This window comes from Haliotis cracherodii, unplaced genomic scaffold (assembly GCF_022045235.1).
Source record: "Haliotis cracherodii isolate W230 unplaced genomic scaffold, xgHalCrac1.p SCAF_18, whole genome shotgun sequence".
Lineage (NCBI taxonomy): Eukaryota > Metazoa > Mollusca > Gastropoda > Lepetellida > Haliotidae > Haliotis > Haliotis cracherodii.
In genome coordinates, this window is record NW_027266273.1 from 22,856,535 (window position 1) to 22,869,944 (window position 13,410).

Below are 13,410 nucleotides of genomic sequence, written 5' to 3' on the forward strand. Positions count from 1 at the left end.
TCGCTGACTTGGTTGATGCATGTCATCGTATCTCAATTGCGTGGATCGATGCTCAGGATATCAGTCACTGGATTGTCTGGTCCAGACTCGATTATTTACAGACCGCCTTAATAGCTGAAATATTGCCAAATGCGGCGTTAAACAACAAACCAACGAACCAACCACTTCTGAACACCAGGGGCGGTCGAGTAGCCTAGTGGTTTAAGCGTTCGCTCGTCACGCCGAAGACCCGGGTTCAAATCCCGACATGGTTACAATGTGTGAAGCTCACTTCTGGTGTCCCCCGCCATCATATTGCAGGAATATTGCTAAAAACGGCGTAAAAACATACTCACTCACTCACTCTGAGACCATCGTACACCCCACCCCCCCACCCCCTCTGAGTACAAGATTTTGTGTGACCCCAGCTGCCTTTTTTCATGACCATTTTAGTGATCATTTTTTTAGGGAGAAACGTATTACCTTGATTTAATAGATAAAATAGTACTGATAATTGTTCATGTTCATGATGAAGTCCATGAATTGTGTAAGTCATCATGACGACGTCCGTCCGCCCTGACGCCGTGTCACATGGTGGCTGGCTGATTCTCACCTCACACATCATCCTAAGTCTGAGATAGATGCTCCATGGTCATGTGGTCCGCTCTCTGAACTCTGAATGTGTACTAGGTCTGCATACAACCATGATACCTATTCTCTGGAAATTTCACCTTTCTTCCCAATTATACATTTATGAGACTTGCAATTTTAATAGTAAGGTAAAACTAAAACAAAATTGAAGTTTGTGTGAACGTAATTAATTATTGAAATTGAAAATTAATTATGAACTTTTCTGTAAATAAAGTATCTGAGTTTGAAGGAGCAGTAAAGTTGCAGAAATCCTGCCCACGAACGCCATACAGCCCGATGTCATTCCGAGATGGAAGAATCACTGGCTAGCTGCAACTCGCACGCATTTCGCAATATGTACCGAATTAATTTAGATAATTCATCATGTAAAACAAACCCTTTTCCATGTTGACAAATGTCATAAGAATATCAGAATTTGATATTTGATGAATAAAAGCCATTATGCTCGGATAATGCGATGATATTTTCGATATTCAACACAATGTAGTCAGCGATTTAATCACGTCAGTAATGGTCAAGCACTTGAATTAGCAGGGAAATCAAGACAGGACAAACTTTCCCAGCCATTAGCCTTTCCACGGGTGTGGGTTAAGTTTCAAATATAAGGAAGGATGCGCGCCAATGATGGAACTGTATCTGTAGGAGAATGGCTTGTTCTGCTAATCAATCTCTCCAGCGAGTGTCGTCCTAGAGAGCGTGCCGTCCTCTCGCCGTATACCTGCCGAGCACTGGCTGCCACGCTTTCAGTATTGAACACTTTGCCTACCTTTCAGTCGCCCTATACATGTGAATTGGTCGCCGGCCAACACTGATCTCAAGGCGTTATTTGCATAGCATTCAAAGGCAAGTCACGTGATCTGCCTTCATCCTCCCACTAGGAAAGAGACTATTTAGTCTCCAGTCTGCAAGGGTTCCTCCATTAGGTGCACGATGTTGAGCTGGAAACTTCCCCCCGCCCGGCCCAAGGTAGGTTTCGCATGGGTACTTGTAATCACAGCTTGGGCCAGTGTCGCCAGCAGTTTAGAAGCAGGCATCACAGGCCTAGGATCAGGAGAGAACGAGGACTTATCGGCAGTTAGTGACAAGCGAGCAGCATTTAGTGCTTGGGCCGGAAAAAGAGACTTTCTTGAAAACTTTCCTGAAAGTGATTCTAAGGAAAAGAGGCCTGCGTTTAGCGCTTGGGCCGGGAAAAGAGACTATACCGAAGGCGATAAACGGGCGGCATTCAGCGCCTGGGCCGGCAAGAGAAGCTTAGGGGGTGAGCTTGACAAAAGAGCTGCTTTTAATGCCTGGGCCGGGAAAAGGGGCACAGGGGGTGAACTTTTACAAGATAAGAGGGCACCCTTTAGCGTTTGGGCAGGGAAGAGAGATTTCGAAGGGAGTTTCCTCGAAGGCAAAAGGGCAGCTTTTAATGCTTGGGCAGGTAAAAGGAGTACACCGGACGACCAAGAGTTATCTGGCGATAAGAGGGCTGCGTTCTCCTCCTGGGCAGGAAAGCGGGACAGTGGGGATTCCCAGAGTGAAGCCACAGACGAGTTCGACTCCGACAAGAGGGCTGCCTTCAGCTCTTGGGCTGGCAAACGATCAGTTACCGAGGCGCGACTAAACCTAAAACTGTTGGACTGGTACCTGTCGAGAGCTCTGGCCAAGGTGATGGAGAAGCGGAAGTTTAGTGTGTGGGCAGGGAAGAGAAACCGGTACAACAACATATTTCGTCGGAGGTTCGGTCCTTGGTCCGGCTAACCAGCTTCAGGTGAGGGCATCAATAGTCAACGTATCTTGTTAATCCGTCAGTAGCATATTGTCCAGGTTCTCCGGTCTTCTTAATTCCAGACTCTTGTTATGGCATTAACTAAAACGCATCTTAAACAAAATATTTAGAAGTGATTTCTCTGGGAAGAATATTGAGAAAAAAAGGAATCAGTCTCTCACTCACGGATGACTTAAACACTGAAGGACATATGTAACATTTCTAAATAAATGCACAGAATTGAAAGGAAATATGTAACATTTCTAAATAAATGCACAGAATTGATAGTGATGAATAGGAAACGTTTCAGAAAAGAATAAAGAATTTCATTTCTCAATAATGAACTTAAGCACGGATATTCACGCGCAACAAACCTTGATGCAGTCAATTTGTACAAATTTAACATTATTTCCCGACTATGGTAGTCAATTCATCAAAATAAAACGCTGCCAACCCGACATATGCCATCACGCATATCGGAATACAGGATTAACTGTGAAATGCTGCAATCATGTTCTGAAGTTTCACCCTTAAATATGTTTGATGAAGTCAAGAAACCTGGCGGTAGCGTCTGTAATGTAATCACATAAGATTTCACTTAGTTTTACAGCTAGACTTAACAGGAGTCGTGTGTTTTGGCTCAATTAGTATCTAATATACAGCCGAACAGACTCGTGCACTGTTGACAGCATAAAATATTCATTGTAGCATTTGATACATCTGAATATCTCAAAGAACTGTTGAAAGTACGAATGACTTTATGTGATAATAATAATAATATATGGAAACAATTTCTATTTTTCGACTATATGAATTAATATTTAACTTTGACTTCACTTGCAAACTTGAAGATCCGGGATAGAATAGGTCTTCAAAAACTCATGCTTGCCGTAAAAGGTGACTATGCTTGTGGTAAGAGGCAATTAACGGGATCGGGTGGTCAGGCTCGCTGACTTGGTCGATGCATGTCATCGTATCCCAGTTGCGTGTATACGGTATACGGTTCACAGAGGTTTTAGTGTTATTCTTTGACGTATCCTCAGGGGGCTGTTATTTCGAATTCGAGAGGACATAATTAATGTCTTCAAAAACACGTTTAACGCGACAACAGCGCAGATGAAATTTTGTGCTGCAGCAGGTTTTTACTGCATGCCAAGTATAAGCTTTCAATAACTCGCTATGCTTATCGTATCCCAATTGTGTCCATCGATGCTCATGATATCAATCACTGGATTGTCTAGTCCAGACATGATTATTTTCAGACCACCGTCATATAGCTTGAATATTGCTTAGTGCGGCGTTAAACAACACACAATCAACCAAATGACGTCCTCTGAATGAAGGGGGTGGAGGTTATATTGTCAGCTCGGTAGAATGCATTGTGAATGATCAACATACTGTTCTGAACTTGAATACGAAGATATGTATTTCTACATGTGCCTTACACAGTGATAATATACCAAACAAACTATACGGAATATACCCGGTTTATAGCTAAATGGTAATGCAAGGTTAGTTAGATTGCCTCGGAAATATAGAACATACAAAGTAGACAAGCTATTTATTGATAATAACTTCTTTATAATACTGTAATAGCGACGTTTCGGTATAGATCCTTATGTCGTTTGCCTTGCATGACAACGGTATAAGGATCGATATCGAACGTCGCTATTACAGTGTAATAAAGACGTTATCCATAAAATAATAGTGTCTACTTTGTCATCCGTTAACTTCTAAGAAATGCCTATCAAACAATTCAATATGGAACAGAAATGTGATAAGAATTTGAAATAAGGATTATGATGAAAAATTATATATGAGAAAACTGCAAAATACGTTTTTCAATTACGGATTGGGTCTTCCAGAGGTAGATAAAATTAAGTTCACACTGTGTATGGTGTTATTTTCTGTGTTGGGATTATATTCAATTACTACACACGTGATAACCGGTTGCAGCTCTAGCAACATCCGATAGCCCTTGTTCGTTGATGCAAAGGATTATTAAGTGGGCGAAAAAAGCCTACAAAATATTATTCTACGTAAAATACGACATTAATAATTCACTTCGCGGAAATATCACTTTTATCTGAACTGTATTTCCCCATGAAATAATCGTTAAGTTGCACGCGATAAACTTCAAGAGGAAAACCTGAGGTCCGCCTTCAGTGTACGCCTATCTGACCAACGACAGGTGCGTTTTCGCATTGTGACAGGTGGGGCAGGACAGGACACGTTCGCGAACACCTGGTGTCATGACTTAACGTTGACAGTGACTCTTGACTTTGGAAATGTGTTCGTATTTTACTGTTGTGACATTCGTGCGAGACCTCACCGTTTTAATATATTTCTATCGGAATAAGATGTGCCCCACTAAAGTGGGTAATAGGCGACTAACGGGATCGGGTGGTCAGGCTCGCAGACTTGGTTGATGCGGTCATTTTATCCCAATTGCGTGGATCGATGCGCATGATATCAATCACTGCATTGTCTGGTCCAGACTCGATTATTTACAGACCGCCTTCATATAGCTGGGATATTTCTGAGTGCGGCGTTAAACAACAAACAAACACTAAAGTGGAATAGGTGGTCAGACTCGGTGACGTTGATGACAGGTGTGGGTGGGGCGTGGCTCATCAATCGCTGACTTATCTGGTTCAGGCGCAATAATTTCGGATACAAGTCGAATTGATATTTTTCATGTTAAAATGACGAAACAAAGGTTACGTTATTTGATAAACCAAGAAAACTGATATCTCAGAAATAAATGTCATGCGTAGAAAACAGGGATAGCAGGGTAGCCTAGTGGTAACGGCATGCGCTCGTCACACTGAGATCCGGGTTCTGTTCTCCTATGCGGTGAGTGAGTGAGTGAATATGGTTTTATGCCGCTTTTAGCAATATTCCAGCAATATCACGGCGGGGGACACCAGAAATGGGCTTCACACATTGTACCCATGTCGGCCCTTGCGGTGAGTGTGCTGGAATATTGCTACAAAAGACCGCACTCCAAACCAACACATACTGTCAACCAATCACTTCATCGTACCTATTTCTGTATCGTTATAACCGTAGTTGGTTATAGGCATATATACAGCATAACTACAGTAGATTCTAGGGACAAAAAAGTAAGTTCGTTATATCCGTCAGTTCGTTATAAGCGTGTTCGTTATAACCGTAGTTTACTGTAGTTAAATGTACATTAGGTCACATACCATGCAGGAGGTAAGGTCAAATGGGGTTTCGGTGCGTTCAAAATAAACTCACGTATATAGAGACGTGAATTCCCATGTGTGGCTGTTTGTTTTAGCCCGGAAATATGTCGGTTTTATATTGCCAGCTCACTGAAATACTATGCAGAAGTTTAACATGAATTTACCACTCATACTGTATACTGACTGCGAGCTGACATTCCTAGTTATATCCCCTTAATGCCGAGTACCAGACAGGGTAACAACAAGCACCACCGTTACCACGGTGACGGCATCGCCCCTGCCTTCCGATCTCCAGACAGACTGTATACCCCCTACGTCACGGAAGCAGTTATATGCGTACATAATACTAAAATCTTTCAGTGTCTGTAAGGTATACAAAGTACATATATTAATGTAAATTTATTTGGATAAAAATCCATCTGTCATCATCACTGATCGCAATTTCATTTTTTAGAGTAGCATTGAAGAACATTATACGTCTGAATACATCAAGTTTAACAGTGACTTAAGGCGAGAAAGCTTACCCACTGCATAATTGATGTGACAGTGTCTAGGAATATGAACCTTACATATATTTTCTTTCCTGCCGTAGGGAAAATAAATACGAGCATCCCCGACTGCATTGTAGGCAAGCTGTGCTCAGTGCCTTAGTGCGTAGGGCTGGGAGTCTCAATGTCAATCATCATTTTTAAGCACCCAACTCTTGACGAGCAGATTATTTTGCAACTTTACACATAGTTGAGTCCGTGATTGTCTGACTGCCTCAAAGGCTACTCTAAATTTGAGATGTGTCATCTCGAAAGCTTGAATATGTTTGGCACATATCCAAATATCGTTTTATGTTAATTTAAAAAAAATAGTTTGATGTCTGGTATATCCAAAATTTATTCGAAAAGTTATAATTTCTTATTACTTGATCGAGTTTTATATTTATCAATCTTGCTATCGTATGCTACGAAAACGCGTGCGTGAAACATGCTACTCAACGTTTAACAGGGATACTTCACAGGAAAACCTTTCTTGGATAATAGCTCCACAAACTGTATCCTATCCAAATGGTAAGAGTAGACGTCAGTGGATTTAACCTGTGGGGATATATTTACTGTTTACTTGGAATATTGTGTGTTGGAAAACCAGCAGCCAGGACAGATTAGCTATGGTAATATAAAGATTCGGGTGTTGTTCATTCCATACTGTATTTAGTAACATGGGTTCCTGACACTCGCTGGCGGTCGGGTACCTAGTGGTTAAATCGTTCGTTCGTCACGCCGAAGACCCGGGTTCGATTCCCGACATGGGTAAAATGTGTGAAGCCCATTTCTGGTGTCCCCCGCTGTGATATTGCCGGAATTGTGCTAAACGCGGCGTAAAACCATACTCAGTCAGTCAGTCAGTGTTATCGAAAGACTGACATTAACTTGCAGAAGGCTATTAGCGGCATTCATTAAGCATGTATATATCTCTGTCTATCCCAACATACACGATCATACTGAGAAACACCTGCGTGCTGCATATTGTCTTTGGCGTGACGAGCTAACGCCTTAACCACAAGGCTACCCGACCGCCCCCTTTTCGATAACAGGAATGTTTAATTCAACATAACACTTCTACAGTAAGAGATGATTTTCCAAGTCGAGATCAGATTTCTGCCGTCTTAAACCCGGTGTGGAGAACAGAAGCCGTGTCTATATGTCACGTCGTACTTCTGTTAATATTTCATACATTAAACAAATAAACATTAATATTTTGAAAAGATTAGGCTCTCTGAGGGATTAAGAATTTGGCGATAAAAGTAATTGAATGTCATGAAAATTTTAAAGCAATATTAGACTCAAGTATTTGTTTGTTCATGGCCATCCAGGCAAACACTGTTTTGGGTCGAATGCTTAGAATGTCATTAGAAAACGAAATTTGGTATAAATGTGTAAATTATTATTGGGGATGTATTCACGTCAGCAAACACTTTTCAGTATGGCAGTCACGTGACACACAATACAAAGCGAATACAATGTAGATCCGTGAAGATCCGGGGTAGAATAGGTCTTCAGCAGCCATGCTTGCCGTTACAGGCGACTATGCTTGTCGAAAGAGGCGACTGGGATCGGGTGGTCAGGCTTGCTAAATTGGTTGATGCTGTCATCGTATCCCGATTGCGTAGATCGATGCTCATGATGTCAATCACTGGATTGTCGAGTCCATACTCGTGTATTACAGACAGCCGTTATTTAGCTGGAATATTGCCGAGTGCGGCGTTAAAACAAACAAATCTTCCTACAATGTTCACGGCCATTATGTTATGTTCCTCGGAGCGACTGTCAGGCTAAGAACATCGGCATGACTGAATAGTAAGTGAGTTAGGTTTAATGCCGCTTTGAACCGCATTTCAGTTATATCACGGCATTTCAGCTAATGTGGGAGGAAAGCCTGACGTTATACAGGTCTGAGACGTTTACCACTTTGGTGAAACGCACGAGCACAGTGGTGCTGAACACAAACGACCGTAAGTGTCTGGCGTGCCCAAGGGACGCAACTCTGCACAGAGAATTGCGGCGCCTTAGATGGCAGGACCATCACGTAACCGAGGGATTCAGCTGCAGTGACATTTAGGACGGCGGGTCTTTATTCTTTTGCTCTCTCTTTTTATGTATTGGATAGAGCCCGACTGAAAGGCGATAAGGAATTTAAACGCTCGAGGCGGTCTATTGGCCGCAGAGGGGCACAAACCGACCAACATCACGTGGGCCACGAACGCGTTTATGCCCGACGATGCAAAACCGCAAACTGAGGCTCACACCCTCTCGTCCGAAACGAATCGTCCGACCTCGTTTCGTTACGCGTGCGGAGTCGTTACGAGGAACACGACCCGTCGAAGCAGTGGTGATGACGCACCCACGTTCTTTGATGCCAATTTAGCAAGATCGGCTGTGAAGGAGATTGAATTGGCAGCAATACAGAATACTCAGAAAATGGTGATCAACAATGCGGTCAGCTTGGACAGGGGAATTGACAAAAACGATTCTCATAACATGACAAGTGCATTTTTAAATAGAATGTACCCGTGAAGATCCGAGGTAGAATAGGTCTTCAGCAACCCATAGTTGCCGTAAAAGACGACTATGCTTGTCGTAAGAGGAGACTAACGGGATCGGGTGGTCATGCTCGCTGACTTGGTTGATGCATGTCATCGTATCCCAATTGCGCGGATCGATGCTCATGATATCAATCACTAGATTGTCTGGTCCTGACTCGACTATTTACAGACCGCCGTCATATAGCTGGAATATTGCCGAGTGCGGCGTTAAACAACAAACAATCAATCAACCAATTAAATAAAATGACAGATTTGATTATCCGAATTAAAAGATGAGTAGGATATCATTAACGGCTGATGAGAATATGTGTTCTCAAAATAATCATCTTGTATGATGTTGATATTTCTGAACGACGACATGTTCTGTATCCTGACGGCTGTGTCAAATAGATGACACACGAATATGCAATTGGCCCTGGGAATTCCTTTTGGTAGGGTGGCTGGTATACACTAACCCACAACGGTAGAACGAATGGAAGAGTGAGTGATTTACGATGCTTTGAACAGTATTTAAGTTTTATCACTGTATGTTAGCTTCATATTTGAGGAAATGCAGAAGTGATGCAGGTCTTAGATATTTAACGTTTGTGAAATCCCTGAAAACTGTTTCGTGAATCTGAAACTAGAGATCAAGATCATTGGATCATAACACACAAAGGGAGGTAACTCTGAATTGCTGCGCCTCAGACGACAGTGCCTGAAACATCACTGCGTGGGCTGTCTGGTGCTGTCAGCTAGAGACTGTAACAAGCATCAAATATTGGGACAAAGGAAAATAGCCGAACACTGAAGCCGATTAGCTGTGCACATATCAAATGCTACAACTGACAAAGGACAATATTTGACAATTTCAAAATTTCTCTCATTTTTTTATGTGCCGTCCGTGCTTCAACCAACACGTGTGTCTACATCTTCTGTGTTCAACTAAATCCCCAAATATGAATCATAGCTTGAGGCATGTAATGAACAATTATTCGATATGCCCGTGGCTTCCAGTAAATCACGTGTTATTTCCTTTTCCCTGATGCTAATAAAAACAGAGTCAGCTCAAGTTTTGGCTAAATATAGGATATCAGAGTATTCATCTGCAAGGCTGTAGATGTTCTCATGTGACGTCAGTAATAGCGAAAGCACATTGTATGCGTTTGTTTGTTGTTTAACGCGGCACTCAGCAATATTCCAGCCATATGACAGCGGTCTGTAAATATTCGAGTCTGGACTAGACAATTCAGTGATTGATATCATGAGCATCGATCCACGCAAATAGGATACGATGACATGCATTACCAAATCAGCTAGCCTGACACCACTCAGACACAGTATACTGACTCCGAGCCGACCAGTACTTGTTTTAGCCCCTTAATGCCGAGCGCCAGACAGGGTAACAACAAGTACCATCTTTTAACGTCTTTTGGTATGACGCGGCCAGGGATCGAACCCCGGACCCTCGGCTCTCCGGGCGGACGCTCTACCACTAGATCACGGAGGCGGTCCAATGCTAGTTGAGGTAAATAGCAGAAGGGAATCGCCGAGAGCTCTAACCATGTGTGTATAACTAACCCTGAACTACAAAGATCAAATACATCTTTATATCATCGTTATATAATTTCGAATTGCTAAACTCGAAACTCTGCATCTTTGAATTTGTTAACATTGAAAGAAGAGATCAGTTTCTAATTATGCCTTAATGTTGCGGAAGGGTGGGGAGCGAAATACATTGTGACAGACATCGAGGATGATTGTGTATACATTGAGTTAGCTTTGATTTGCAAAGCATTTAGGGACCCGATCCCTTTAGTCGCCTTAGATAAGCATAGTTGTCTATAAAGCCTCCAACGGACATTATATATCACGATGAACATGTTACAGTCGCAATTTGTGTTATTGGAAATATTAAACGCTTGCTTTTTTATAAAAAATTGTGTGAGTAGAGGGTGAGTGTACAGATGGACACTCTTATCCTTTTCGCGGACACTTGGTGTCATTAATTATAGTGATTTATTAATATACTTTTCACCTGTATTTTGTCTTTTACGCCCCATGGAATCTGTTAATCGCGACGGTTCATCTCTGACGTTGACGTCTTATATTCTATTGATGTGAAATAGACAATTGGGCGACGTGATTGGCATGTGATTGGCTGTGGAGTGGGTGGGGCCGCACCACCTGAGCACCCTGGTGGACACGCCGACAACAATAACACCTGGCTGTAAAGGAAGTGCTCCAACAATAGGAGTTCAGGATAACAAGCTTGCTTGTCTCATTGATTGCCAACAGCCGTCAGCATATGTATACCCCAGCTCATTTACCCAGGTGTGACTTCGCCAGGTATCCGATATCGCCAAGGTCTCATTCAGAAAGAACAGACTAGCTGATACATCCCCAGTCAACTCCGGTGACATCCATGACCACAATATGAGCCCCACACCCACGTCTTGGGTAAAAGTCGACAGGATTAATTAACCTAAATCTATTCTATTGTTTAGTAACCGTATATGTTCTGCCTAAATGCAAATAAGTACACTTCAGACGCGGATTAATTAACCTAAATCTTTTCTAATAATTAGTAACCGTATGGAAGATATTCGGCCCAAAATGGAAATAATATATATTCCAAGTTGAACCCAGTTATATCTTAAATTACTGTCTATCTGATTATCCACTCATCTCTCTGGTATGTCCTGGTCTCCCATGTCTATCCCTTCAATAATCGATGCGTAAGACGTAATGTCTCTGAATGAAGAAACTTTAGAAATATTTTATTTTTATTTTATAGTTTTTATATTTTTTATGAATATACTGCTACATCCAAATGTCCCATTTTCAATAAAAAGTATTTGGTGTTATGTCTGTGTACACATCGAGAAACATCTATCTACAACGTATGGGCGCATGTACCAGTAGCCTTCCGAGCAACCAGCGACAGCACAACGAGGGAACATCATTTGCATATTTATCGGATTTGCTTATAGCATCGACGACAATGCCAATTGAGGTGAGGTGAAATGCGGTTTAACGTCGCGTCCAAGATTGTTGCACTTATATAGCGACGTGCATGTACGTGTGTGTGTTTGTGTGGATGCTTGTACTAGTCTGGACTGATGCCGATTTATAGTGCTAGCTCACTGAGAAACCATGCCGCAGTTTAACATGAATACCCCACTCAGACACAGGATACTGACTCCGAGCCGACCAGTCCTTGTTTTAGCCCCTTAATGCCGAGCGCCAGACAGGGTAACAACATGTACCATCTTTTAACGTCTTTTGGTATGACGCGGCCAGGGATCGAACCCCGGACCCTCGGCTCTCCGGGCGGACGCTCTACCACTAGACCACGGAGGCGGTCCAATGCTAGTTAAGGTAAATAGCAGAAGGGAATCGCCGAGAGCTCTAACCATGTGTGTATAACTAACCCTGAACTACAAAGATCAAATACATCTTTATATTATCGTTATATAATTTCGAATTGCTTAACTCGAAACTCTGCATCTTTGAATTTGTTAACATTGAAAGAAGAGATCACACAGGGTAAAGTTTCTAATTATGCCTTAATGTTGCCGAAGGATGGGGAGCGAAATACATTGTGACAGACATCGAGGATGATTGTGTATACATTGAGTTAGCTTTGATTTGCAAAGCATTTAGGGATCGACGAAAGGGTCATATGAATCATGGATTTGAACGTTCATAATTATTACGTCTCGTCTGACATTTACAGGTTCGTATTTTGGCTTTTTGTCATAAATACTTGAATACCCGGATATCCCTACGGCCCTATACCTGTGATCAACACGTCACGATACGTCATGAAAACATAGTTCCCGTAATGTGTTTCTTTCCAGGAGATGAAGATATGTATGTTTTAGTTGTTAGGAAACTAAGAGGGCAGATCCATAGATCCTTGCACTCTTAAACAGATCATTTTCGCGATATCAAAGAGATTCGTTACACCAGGCAGTTCCTATCGGTGTCGGTATGGATTACTATAATAGGTGCAGCTACAGGCAGTAACGCGGATAATCCCGTACGCTCCCCGGATGGCCGGATAGTCCCCCTCGATGGAAGTACTGACGGAAGATGCGGAGCATTCAGACTCATCTTTCATCACAGGCGTGTGATGTATGATAAGGATAATTTCTATCAATCCTTTTAATTTGGCTGCAATACCATTCGGGTTTTTACACTTTCTCCGTGAATTCTCCCACACAGTTAGCAGCAATCTACCACCGAGTTATGTCGGCTCATGGAGCGTTGGGTCATGACACTCTTAGGATTTTCAGCATCTTGGAGGATACAGTAATACCAAGGTGTCACAATTTGCTTTGTGCAGAGTTGCGTCCCTTAGCCGTGCCAGGAACCCCTGAACATGGGTTCGAGCCCCGACTCTGTTTCCAGGTGAGTCAGCACATACCTGGGTTCCAGAATTCATTAAAGTGGTCAACGGCCTGCTGTACTTCGGGCGTTCCCTCCAACAAAAAACCATGCCAGCTCTACATGTATCTGTTGACAACCCACTGTCAGATTCATGGTCAAGGTCTGTAGTTTGACTAAAAAGTGAGAAAACCAACTATTTCCATAGCCAAAAAGAAATCACTGCTAAAAGTAGAGTCGATTAAAAAAAGGAGAGTCAAAGCATGTGTTGATGAATAACCATAAAAACGTGATCGTACAAGTCAGCATCAGTTGTTGCTTGATCGACCGTATCTCCCTCTCTAACCTCACCTGAT

At 42.3% G+C, this 13,410-nt stretch overlaps 1 protein-coding gene across 1 annotated transcript in view; it reads left to right on the forward strand.

Annotated features, from left to right (window-relative positions):
- Nucleotides 1-1,363: 1,363 nt before the first annotated feature.
- LOC139465418 (uncharacterized) overlaps nt 1,364-13,410 on the forward strand; it is a 38,073-nt gene continuing 26,026 nt past the window's right edge. The window contains exon 1 of the mRNA XM_071247128.1: nt 1,364-2,383. Within this exon, the coding sequence (XP_071103229.1) occupies nt 1,561-2,373 (813 nt within the window). The 5' untranslated portion in view covers nt 1,364-1,560 and the 3' untranslated portion in view covers nt 2,374-2,383. The remainder of the gene's footprint in view (nt 2,384-13,410) is intronic.